Genomic DNA, 12,695 nt, shown 5'->3' with positions numbered 1-12,695 from the left:
TCTCTACAGTACAGATATTTCTGAGGCAAGACATCTGTCATCTGTTCAACGGAATAAAATGTGAAAACTACATTTTTCTGAAAAGCGCTGGTTTCACAAATAATAGTGTGTCAAAACATCTCAGCCCACTCTTCTATATTTAAGTCCAAACACTAATGGCATCTTAATGTGCCTTATTGCGGGTTGACGCAAAGTTTAATATAAGCACATACTGTATACTGTACTGGCAACTTTCCTGAATAACGCTTCCAGTGTGTGGTACAAGCTAATGACTCTCTGCAAAGAGGTTTGTGTTTTGATTTTGATTGAAGGTCAGAGGTTGGGCATTTGAAGCACCTGAGTTATCTAAACCTGTCCTAACCTTAAAGGGGAAGTTTGCCGATTTTACACATCAACGTCTTTACAGGTCTTGAGGAGTTCTTGCATATGTGAAAAAAGTTGCATAAAGCCTTTTGTGGCTCCAGAAGGAGCTCTGCGAAGTCTGATTAATTGCCTAAAGTGATGTCACAAGTGATGAGCAGTTCGGGGCTGTGTTGGCTGCTACTAGCATAAGCCACCAGAGTCTCCAACTGAACTGTCGGTCGTTATTTTGCATTGTGGGTAACAAGTAAAAAGAATGCATGGACTAAAGAAAACAAAATCTCTGGTTCTGCAGCAACAATTTTTGCAGTACTATCGGTGGCAGAGTAGTCTAATGAATAATGTTTGTAACAGACAACTACACTGCTCAAAAAAATAAAGGGAACACTTAAACAACACAATGTAACTCCAAGTCAGTCACACTCCTGTGAAATCAAACTGTCCACTTAGGAAGCAACACTGATTGACAATCAATTTCACATGCTGTTGTGCAAATGGAATAGACAACAGGTGGAAATTATAGGCAATTAGCAAGACACCCCCAATAAAGGAGTGGTTCTGCAGGTGGTGACCACAGACCACTTCTCAGTTCCTATGCTCCCTGGCTGATGTTTTGGTCACTTTTGAATGCTGGCGGTGCTTTCACTCTAGTGGTAGCATGAGACGGAGTCTACAACCCACACAAGTGGCTCAGGTAGTGCAGCTCATCCAGGATGGCACATCAATGCGAGATGTGGCAAGAAGGTTTGCTGTGTCTGTCAGCGTAGTGTCCAGAGCATGGAGGCGCTACCAGGAGACAGGCCAGTACATCAGGAGACGTGGAGGAGGCCGTAGGAGGGCAATAACCCAGCAGCAGGACCGCTACCTCCGCCTTTGTGCAAGGAGGAGCAGGAGGAGCACTGTCAGAGCCCTGCAAAATGACCTCCAGGGTGGTATGAGGGCCCATCGTCCACTTGTGGGGGTTGTGCTTACAGCCCAACACTGTGCAGGATGTTTGGCATTTGCCAGAGAACACCAAGATTGGCAAATTCGCCACTGGCACCCTGTGCTCATCACAGATGAAAGCAGGTTCACACTAAGCACATGTGACAGACGTGACAAGTCTGGAGACGCCGTGGAGAACGTTCTGCTGCCTGCAACATCCTCCAGCATGACCGGTTTGGTGGTGGGTCAGTAATGGTGTGGGGTGGCACTTTGGTGGGGCCGCAGAGCCCTCCATGTGCTCGCCAGAGGTAGCCTGACTGCCATTCGGTACCAAGATGAGATCCTCAGACCCCTTGTGAGACCATATGCTGGTGCGGTTGGCCCTGAGTTCCTCTTAATGCAAGACAATGCTAGACCTCATCTGTCTGGAGTGTGTCAGCAGTTCCTGCAAGAGGAAGGCATTGATGCTATGGACTGGCCCGCCCGTTCCCCAGACCTGAATCCAATTGAGCACATCTGGGACATCATGTCTCGCTCCATCCATCAACGCCACGTTGCACCACAGACTGTCCAGGAGTTGGCGGATGCTTTAGTCCAGGTCTGGGAGGAGATCCCTCAGGAAACCATCTGCCACCTCATCAGGAGCATGCCCAGGCGTTGTAGGGAGGTCATACAGGCACGTGGAGGCCACACACACTACTGAGCCTCATTTTGACTTGTTTTAAGGACATTACATCAAAGTTGGATCAGCCTGTAGTGTGGTTTTCCACTTTGATTTTGAGTATAACTCCAAATCCAGACCTCTATGGGTTGATAAATTTGATTTCCATTGATAATTTTTGTGTGATTTTGTTGTCAGCACATTCAACTATGTAAAGAAAGGAGTATTTAATGAGATTATTTCATTCATTCAGATCTAGGATGTGTTATTTTAGTGTTCCCTTTATTTTTTTGAGCAGTGTATATTCTGTAAGGTACAGAAAAACCTTACGGCAGAGATGCTGCAGCTTAAAATGCTCATTGTGTCATTATGGAAGGTTATGCAAATAACTTGTATTGTCATTTAGGTTGGATGACTTGTTGACAAGTCTGCATATCAAGTCATACTGTAATTATATTACTTGAGTGTGCATATACTTTATGCACTGTCTCTGTGATGTTTGTATTGTATCATGGAGGTGTTGACTCAGCTCTAAAGTTATTTTGTATTATTGTAGTTTGTGAAGTTGTTGTATCAGATTGCATAATATTGGACTTGTGTTAGAGTTATTGTGTTTAATTATTGTTTTCAAAGATATTTTAAGAAAGCCACCTGTATTGGTTATACCTCAAGCCAAAGAAAAGCAAAGCCTCTAGGGTTTTAATGCTGTAACATACATAAGCTAATCTATCTGCTTAACCTGCTCTGTTCTATTGTCATACTGAAATTGGTATTACTGACGTCTGCGTTACTGAGATGTCTGTTACATAGATATTAGAAAGACAAAGCAAATTAGGGAAGAGCAAAAGAGGAGCAGAGCAATGTGTTACATAAAAGTGACACAGAGGATTTGTTCCAGGAGACTTCACCCAATCCAATCAAGTGGGCTTTTCTGGATGAGTTCTCAAGCGATTCTTGCATCTCAGGAGAAAGCCCTTAAGTTAACCTGTCCTTCAGTAATGAGGAAATGAGCTTTTTTTGTTTCACGTATGATATTCTGCAGGATTCTGATGTTTTAAATGCCCACACAGACAGATGTATGCTTTTAATAGAATACAGGAAAGAGGTGATGATCATGTTATGTAATTTTTTGTTCTCAGAGAATTTTATGTAGCTTTCATTTTTTCACCAGCACATTTCTTGTTCTGTCACATAGCATAACTGTACCTGCTATGAGCTGTGGTCTTTGTTCAGCAAAGTAAACAACTACAAATTTAGAGTATTTTTAAAGTGTACAACATCCTTTCCAGAGATTTTTTTCCCCCTCAATTCTAGCATGTAAAATCAAATAAAATTCCAGACACGAACATTCGGTGCAGATATTTCACAAGATATCGTGTGTTATTCTGATGGGAAGTAGAACACAAAGATGTGAGTGACTAATTGGAAGCTCTGTGTGTCTGTTTCTGTTTAATCTTTTGTGCTTTTATTTCCTCAGCTTTTATAGTACTACTATTTGTAAAAATGGTAACAAACCTGAACTGAATACAAAACAATTGGCAAACAGACAGAGTTTAGCTCCTTTGGAATTGTGTGTCTCTATGACTCTTGTTTACATCGTTACACAATTTATGAACAATCATGGATCCTGTCCAGTTATTCCACATTTGTAATAACTTCAACCACAGCAACATAATGCTGCACACCATCTGATGTGTCTGTATTTGTTCACCTAGAGAGAAGGGGAATGAAGCAGGCATTGTGTTGTTTTGGTTCAGTCTGGCACACTTTGCTCCACACTGTACCCAGTGGTGAACAACACATAGAAATACTACCTAACTTGCAGTGATCTAATTTTTCTGTTAATATACTGAGCTCAGAGTAAATTTTAAGATAATTCAACATGTTGGGGAAATGTGGTTGTGGGACCTAAAGTGAACTGAAACTGCTTTTGTAAAAGTGTTCAGATACAGGTGTTTAATTTTGACCAGCTTTGTCTAATGCTGTGTGGATGTTATTGACAGAGCACTTCTGACCGTTGGAATTCCTGCTGAATGAATACACTGTCTCAACACTCGTGGCTATACACTACACTCTACCATATCAGTTACTTAAAGTATTCCCCAAAAGTTGATTGTCTGAATTTATTTCCCCTTCGTCCTCTGTGAAGATTATATTTTCTAAAACCACATTACCTTCGTACAACTAATGTTTTACTGTAGAAATCTCATTTTTGGTACAGCTTGGTAAATGGTAAATGACAATGAACAACATTCAGGTGGGCCTGAAGGATTGCTGAGACACAACATGTCATAAGTCACATGATGTTAAACACAACTACTTGGTTAAGTTTAGGAAAAGATTGTGGTTTGGGTTAAAATAACTGCGTTACGTAAGTCACGTGACACAAATAAGGTAAGTCACAGGCCTGAATTTGCGTAACGTAAATCACCTACGTAATGTTACTTAACAAGTCAAACAGTAGCCTGTTTAATTAATTACTTTGCAGACTTTGCAGAAGAGTCTACCTAATCCCCCCACAGCTTAGAAACAACGCTGGTCTGGGATTTTAGTAACATGGCCACTGTAACTGCTTCCAACTGGAGGTTAATGTGAACCCCAGACCCAAAAATACGTTTTGCATTACACACTACAGAAGTGGCTGTGAAGCTATCAAGAACAATTTCCTGAGCGTCACACACATTCAAATATTACATTGACCTTTTCACAATATACAGTATATATTATTCTGGTGCCTGAGTGCAGGAAATCAAACACTAATACCCATGCTTTATGGGTACCAAAGGCAAGAAGGAGCAGAGAGTTTTAGAAAAGCTCTTTCTACTATTTAAAATTCAGCTTGTTTGAAAATGTCTAAATCTAAAAGGAGTTTTGCTTTAAGGATCAAATAGTTCAAATTAATAAAATTCAGTTTATTTTTAATATGTCTGTTGCTCAGGAAATGTTCTTTTGTAATGGATGTTAATGGTAGAAAGTATTTCTGGGCATGAAGTATTTGACATGCAGCTCTGTTAGTTGGTGAAGTGGGCATTTATTTTTCTAAGCAGTTTAAAACAAATTTAAAAGGAGAAGGAATATTGCACAATTAAACATTAAATTTGTCCGGTTAAGAGAGTTAACGTTGCTCTCCATCTACTGAGATGTTTGAATATGCAGCTGTTGTGCTGCCCCCCAAGTGGTCAAAAAATAAATCAATTAATGCAGCACTAAACAAAGAATAAGACATGCATACATGTGTTGACAATAGTGACAATAGAATAACAACAACTCTAACATGAGTAGTTTGTGAAGTTTAATGTTAAACTGCATGACTTTGTTTTTTTTTCACACATTAGATACATCGTTAATATTTACAACAAACATAACTCCAAATAAAAAAACAGGTTAAATTGTTTCACATCATTTCAGCCTGGGCAACAAAAATAGCTCATAACCCTAATATATATTCAGGTATTATCCTTCCACAAATGTACAATACATGTAAAATGAAATGTGATGTAGTACTATATGTATGTATATGTTTAAAAAAATAAAAACTAAATGTTACAGTCTTACAAAACAACAAGATCAAGGATGACATGGCAATTATCTTCAGGACATTCGTAATAATTAAATGTGTCTGAAAACATAAGGATTCGACAGTGAAAATGAATATATGTATATGCCACAAGCATACTTTGCAGCAAGTAGTAGCACTTACACATAATAATAATAATAATAATAATAATAATAATAATAATAATTATCAAAAGGAAGGTTCCCATGAATAGTAAATGTGTCACAAAAAGACAAAGTAGTGTTTCTGTTTTTTTCATATAGCAGGTACAGCAATATCAAACTCCTTCAGCGGTTCAAACCAGAGACCACTGCTTAAACTAAATGCTAGCACACACATCGAGCCATTGCAAGACAACAAGGTGAGCACAGGAGAAAGTCTCACAAGTTTTACTCTATCTCATTAACCACCACCATTAGGAGTCAACATTAAATTACCTTCAACACCTCAAGGATTTTTTTTCACATTGAGCACAAACACAAGTATTTTCTTATCTTTATTTTTTTCCCAAACATACATCTGACATGGCAAAAAATGTGAACTTTCAGTTTATGCAAATTTGCGGTGTCTAGAGGGCTTGTGTGTAGGCGGCAGTATCCTGAAATTGGCTTGTCAAGCACATTAGCTTATGTATGGTCTGAAATTAACAGTCACAGTGTACAATGGACTCTGAAAATAAGTGAAGCGCTATCATATATAACTAAGCATTCTCTTAAAAAAATACAGTAGCAAGCTTTTCTCTTTAATGTTTCTTAGACTGATTTGAAACTCTTTAGGCTATATTAGTACAAATCATATTCAAAAACATATTTAAATATTTTAAACATGTGGGCTGTCCTTGAAAAAGTCTTTCCCTTTAAGTAGAGTAACCTAAAAAAAAAAAAATGTGACAGTTTTTTCCCAGGACAACCCAGGTGTGTGATTGTCTTCACCTATTGCACCTGCATAAAGAACAACTCCTGTTGGTTGATAACTCTGCACAAACACAAAGGGCCCACAGTGCAATGAACCTCTAACCAACCTCCATGAGCAACTAAAGATTTTACATACAGATAAAATACAGCATATGGCAAGTGATAATGTAAACTGGGAAAGTGTGGCGCATTGCCAATCCAATCGAATGTTTACTTCCTGTCAAACAAGGTAGTTTTAATGTAAACACTGGCATGAATGGACAAAAATGGAATGAAAACTATGTCTTTGGCAACTACTACTACTACTACTAATAATAATAATAATAATATAATAATAATAATAATAATAATAATAATAATAATAATAATAATAATAACCTGGATGGATGGATAATAATACACGGAGAAATAGAAGAAAGTAGATACTGTCGGATCTCAAGCCCTTTGTTTTTCTTTGTAGCTAATGAGGATAACATTCGCTTCTAATAGTCCGAAATTTCCAGTCAAACTCCATAACAGCAAAGCCATTATGAAAAGTAATGAAGGATTCACTTGAGAGACTGCCAATTCACATCTTCACATAACAACCCTGTCATTAACTGCCATTAAAAGGGGTCGTCCATGTCATTATAGATTGATAATTAGTTTTACAAATCAAATGGCTTTTTTTTTCACCAGAACACACTCGGTCACACATACATTATAGCACATGACTTTCAAAGAAGCAAGCATATGATTGACAGACAAACAAAAAACAAACAAAAGAAGCACGTTGCTATAAAAGGTCACTACCACTGTGGGAAATGTAAAAAAAGAAGAAAAAAATAACATCTTGAGTGATACAATGGCATATTCTGTACACAGTTTAGACGGTTGGCAAAAAACCCAAAATATTCAAAGGTGAGGAAGCAATCAAAAACAAAGAGGATGCGTGGGCACGTGAGGGGTGATGGGTAAAGTGGTGGAAGAGGGTAGTTGGTGTCGGCTACGCTAACATCACAATGTGAGCTAGGTCCTATAGACAGCCTTAGTGGAGCAAGCAGTGCACAATACACAAGGGATTCAAATTACAGACATTTTTGTCATGTCAGGGGGAAGTCCACATGGGTTTAAGCTTATAGAATAAACAGAAGCAAGGTGGGAATGGATTCACATCCGTTCAGCAGAGCTTTGTGGCACTATCATGTTGCCTCTTGCAGATCTAAAAATTATGTGGCATGTTACACGGATTGCTCCTTAGGGAACGTGAATGGAGCTCGAGGGCCAGCGGCAGGGAAGCTCGTGTTGGAGTACATGGGCTCGGTGGGTGGGTGCTGTGTGTAGGGGTGCTGGGGCAGGAAAGTGACAGGAGGATAGGTTGGAGCGGACTGAGACTCAGGGAAGTGTTCCATGTTGCAGACGCGCTGGTAGCTCATGTATTCAGCAGGGTTCAACAGCTCTTCTGGGTGCCTCCCAGAGTCCTGCATGGAGAAGACAAAAGAAGAAAGAAAGAAGACAATACTGCAGGGTCACAGGGTTTCCTTTGTCTGAGGAAGGTTGACTGAACCTGAAATGGAGTGTCATCACATCAGCACATTATAGTGCACAGCAGATGACTAAACAGACATTATGAACAGAATTTGGCAATGTCACACCAGGATTCTCCTACTGATTAACAGTATAACATTATAGAAACCCAAATTTAACCATAGTTTTAATACATATTAATGCATATATTCCTCCACATTGAGCAAGCCAAAGGAGTTAGATCAACTAATATCTGTGGCATTCCTGCTGTTTTATGCTGCATTGAGTGCTTAAAATAATATTGTTCTGCCTGTCATTGTCATAACATCTGTATTAACTGTGTGATTTATATAACATATTTTTCATTACAGGACCAGATGTGGCATTAAACATGCCCTATTTGTACTCAGTTTGGTCACACTTATGTGATTCCAACTTTCAGTACTTGGAGTAAAACTGTCTATTTGAAGGGGCACTCAGTCATTTAGCATTTAGTTGGTGGACTCACAGCAAACTTTAAAATCTGGATAAAATCTTCGGGGTAGTTTTCTCAGACCATAGAAAACTCACTCCAGAGCCAAAGAAGACATTTTACAGCTATCCAGATCCACATCCATTGTGCAACACCAATAAAATGTAAAATGTGCTTGTTTTCTTTCCTGTCCCTATCAAATTGAACCAAAACAACTGAATACATTATTCTGCTGTTTTAAGCATCATGTTGTTTTAAGCATCCATTGTCTGACTGTTTAACTATTAGAATTCAAAACACAGTGATTCTAGTGTTACTTGAATGTTTATAATGGCTTTAAGATCTTTAATGTAGCTGTGTATGCTGTGTCCTCGGGATGTCACTCATCAAGCCAATGTCACTGTGTAAACTTGGAATCTGGTTATGCAGCTGTAACTTGGGAGTCTGTAGAAAAGTGCAGTTTATGTATTTATTTAGCATCATTCGGTGCAAGTTGTGCAAAATTAATTAAATTAATCAAATTACTGGCACTGGATGAGGAATACAATAATTGTGTTTTGTCAGTGCACAACACACTCAAATAGCCAGATAGATTCAATCCACTGACAGAAAGGGCAATCATACTTGTGGATGCCATGTACTGGTTAGCCTTAATGAATTATCTGCTTTACTGAATTTAATACCTTTACTGAAATTATGCACCAACATGTGTTTGGGTGGGTGGAGAGTCAAGTTTTAAACACCACAATTGAATTTTGCTATTAAATTTGTATTGACACCCCTATCCAGAATGCTCTTGTCTAATTCCAGCAGAAGTGACATTTTAGCACAACCATTGCAGGCCATGTAATCACCACAAATGCAGGACAGTGTAAGGTCACTGAGCTTGTTCTGCAGGAATATAGTGCCTCCAGCTCTAAACAATTTTATGTTTTGATTTCAGTTTTTGGCTGTTTTGGAAAAATTACAGTCTAAGAAGAACACACACTGGCTCATCTGAAAAGGCATATTATTGTTTATCTCTAGATAATTGCAGCATCTACCAAAGAATTATGGGACTAAATTAACCAGAATTACATCTCCCACCCACCCCCCCAAAATTAAAATGACTAAAAGAAAGTGACTAGCCTTGGTTCATCAAATACTTTTTTCAGCTCAGTTTTTTTCTTGCAAATAAATAAGAAGAGAAAAAAGGACAGGTTAATAATAATAAAATAATAAAAAATAATAATAATAAATCAAAATTCTAAGCGGCCATCCATTGAATTTTTTTTTTTTAACTCCGTTTTCCTGTGATAACGGGATAATTTTCTTGTGATCTCGAGATAACGAATGTTGTTTTCCTGTGATAACGGGATAATTTTCTCGGGACCTCGGGATAACCATAGCTGAATAGAGGGTTCGGCAGGTGTGTTTCTTTAGGATAATTTTAAATAAGTTATTAGTCACTGATTAGCTCAGCTGGTAGAGCACAGGACTTGTAACCCAAGGATTGTTTGACTCTTGCTTTCACCCCGTTTTTTCTCCTTATTTTGTGTGTTTTTTATTATCCTCTTCAACAAAGTTGTTATGAAGAGATTCAGGGGAATCCAATCACACATCTCCCAACAGCTATTTCAAAGGTTTGGAAATAGCCGTCAGGAAATGTGTAACGTTAAATGGATTCCCCTGAATGAGCACAGGAATTTCCTCTGCCTGTGAATGATGGGTGAATGAAAAGTCCATAGGTTGATGGATGCGGACCAATCACCGGGATGCACACAGTCCACGTGCTTTATTGTGAGCATATGAAATAGTGTCTTCATAAGAACTTTGTTGAAGTTAAGGATTATGAAAAAGATTTTTATTTTTTTTAAGTTGGTCTTACATGAGGATCAAACGCACAACCCTGAGACTAATGTAGGACCCATATTAATATTGGTCTTGTTAATGGACTCTGTTAGACATATTGATGAACACTAAACAGTGGGCATCCCCCAATCTAATGTATTATTTTACTTGTTTTGATTTAGCTTTAGTAATCTGATGTATATGTTCTTGTGCAATAACAACTGTAATATTTTAGTAGGTCAATTTATGGGTATAATGAGTAAGGCTCACACAGGCACTTTGGGCTATCAGTCAGAAGACGTAAAAAGCCTGCTGTACGTGGAGACAACATTCTGCTGATGTGCTTATGTTTCTGTATTTACAGAGAAAATAAAATTAAAGAATTTTATTTTAAACTTGCGCACGCCTGGAAGTCCTTTTGTGTCCAAGTGTGCAACACTAAGAGTCCTGCACGCTGCCAACTGAGCTAACCAATGACACTGAAAGTCAGTGACACTGAAAACCATACTGAAATTACCATTAAGAAATGTTCCTGCCAACAACTGTGTTAAACTACTGTTTTGTTACCTTGAGATCATGAGAAAATTATCCCGTTACGGGAAAACAACAGTCGTTATCTCTTGATCGCAAGATAATTATCCAGTTATCATGGGAAAACGGAATAAAAAATATATTTGAATGGATGGCAGCTTAGGGCTTCTGTACAAAACCAAAAAATCATAGAACCTTACATTTATTTTAAACTCCTTGAGTTCTTTGAATGTGTTTGATGTTTTAAAAAGAAAAGGATTATAATTAAATCATGATTATGAAAAGACAGTAATGATTAGCAGACATGCAAAATAATAGAAATAAAGGATGAGAGTGAAAATGGAACTTACGAATATTCCTCAAGCATCTCTACATCTACGAAAACGATGATCCCAACTCTGAAATTTTTTGGTGGGGCAACAAAACCACAAACAGACTTAAATCTGCCTACAAAGTGTTGCATGTTATAAACAAAATATAAAACTGAAACGTTTACATTACACAATTAAGCTGTCACAGCACAAATATACTATATATTTAATAGGTAAAACATGGGGAGTAAAACAAGGGCTTTTTTAGTAAGCAGGGCATAAACAGACTAAAGTTCATCTAATCTTATCTTTCTCTCAACTGAAATTCTATCTTCATTTAAATTAACATGGATATTAACAACATGTACTTTGAGCGATTACAAGATTGAAACAATAGAAGAGGCTCTAATTTAAATTGACTTTGTGAGGGATGAATGGTGAGACAAGAAACAGCGGATCTCAAGAAGACAAGAGGGTGAGCAGTGATCTTGTGTGAAGGTGAATTGTTTTCACAGCAGAAGACATGCAAGTAAACCTCTTCTGACACACATGCTGGAGGCATTGACAGAAGCGTCTGAAAAGCTTATTTGCTTCAGGTCAGTATCATGGACCATTCAAGCAGCTGAAGACAACGTTCTACTTTGTCAGGGTATTAATTTCTTTGCTTGCTGAGGAGTAGTTTTCCCAACTTTTAGGTTTCTCTCATTTGGGATTCAGACCTGAATCTTGAGCAAACTGTAGCAGATAAAAGTCTCAGTATAGGTAAGGGATGAAGTGTCACTTTGAAGAAAAATATAGTCATATATATATATATATAAATCTAGCCCTACCTTTAAGAAATGCATTAGCTAAGTTACTCTCAGAAAACCATGTATCAAGTTTGGTCATCTAAATTGCATTTTCTGTGGTATCTAAATGAGTAATTCAAAGTTATAGTTTGACAACAGGGAAAATGTCTTGCTGATCGAGAATCTAGCTTAGCACAAAGACTGGAAACAGCTAGCCAGGCTCTCCTAACAAAATCTGCCTATCAAGGCATTTAAAACTCACTAATCAACACATATCTCCTTTTCTACAAAACTTAAGTGTTCTGGTTATTAAAAAAATCTTCTTTATAGGTGCTAGTATAAGTGCTAGCAAATTCTGTTATTTTCTGACATTGCAAGGTAGCTGTTTTCCCCGGTTTCAGGTCTTATGCTAAGTTTACCAGCTGCTACTAGCTGTAGTTAGCTGGTAAACAAGCTAGCAATGATCTCATCTAACTCTTGGCAAGAAAACAAATTAGCAAATGTCAAACTATTTCTTTAAAAAGTGCATTGTGCACAATCAATGTTTTTTTTTTCAGAAAAAAGAAACAAAACTATACTTTCAGAGACTATGAGGTCATTCCATTAAGTGTACACTGGACGTACAAAGATTCACTCAGGCTTCACAAGGCTTTTTCACTGGACAGAAATTAAAAATGAATATTGTAGATAGATAGATAGATAGATAGATAGATAGATAGATAGGCTGCATGGGGGGTATTTAGGGTTATCATGTGGGTTCCTTCCATCAGAAATACATCAGGTGAAATACATACTGTCACGTCCAACATCAGTTTCTGTGAGGACAGCTATATACCAACACG

General features: G+C 37.9%; 1 protein-coding gene across 4 annotated transcripts in view; it reads right to left on the bottom strand.

Annotated features, from left to right (window-relative positions):
• Nucleotides 1-5,220: 5,220 nt before the first annotated feature.
• nectin1b (nectin cell adhesion molecule 1b) overlaps nucleotides 5,221-12,695 on the bottom strand; it is a 146,689-nt gene continuing 139,214 nt past the window's right edge. For 2 of the 4 annotated variants that reach the window (XM_038692321.1, XM_038692325.1), the window contains one exon: nucleotides 5,221-7,875. In XM_038692321.1, coding sequence (XP_038548249.1) covers nucleotides 7,636-7,875 — 240 coding nt within the window. In that variant the 3' untranslated portion in view covers nucleotides 5,221-7,635. The remainder of the gene's footprint in view (nucleotides 7,876-12,695) is intronic. The other 2 variants (XM_038692322.1, XM_038692324.1) reach the window with 1 other exon arrangement.

Source organism: Micropterus salmoides, unplaced genomic scaffold (genome assembly GCF_014851395.1).
Source record: "Micropterus salmoides isolate LMB-PRFRI ecotype aquatic unplaced genomic scaffold, ASM1485139v1 Ms_hic_scaffold_3, whole genome shotgun sequence".
Classification (NCBI taxonomy): Eukaryota; Metazoa; Chordata; class Actinopteri; order Centrarchiformes; family Centrarchidae; genus Micropterus; species Micropterus salmoides.
The sequence above is the reverse complement of the archived record's forward strand: the minus strand, read 5'-3'. Positions and strand labels throughout refer to the sequence as shown.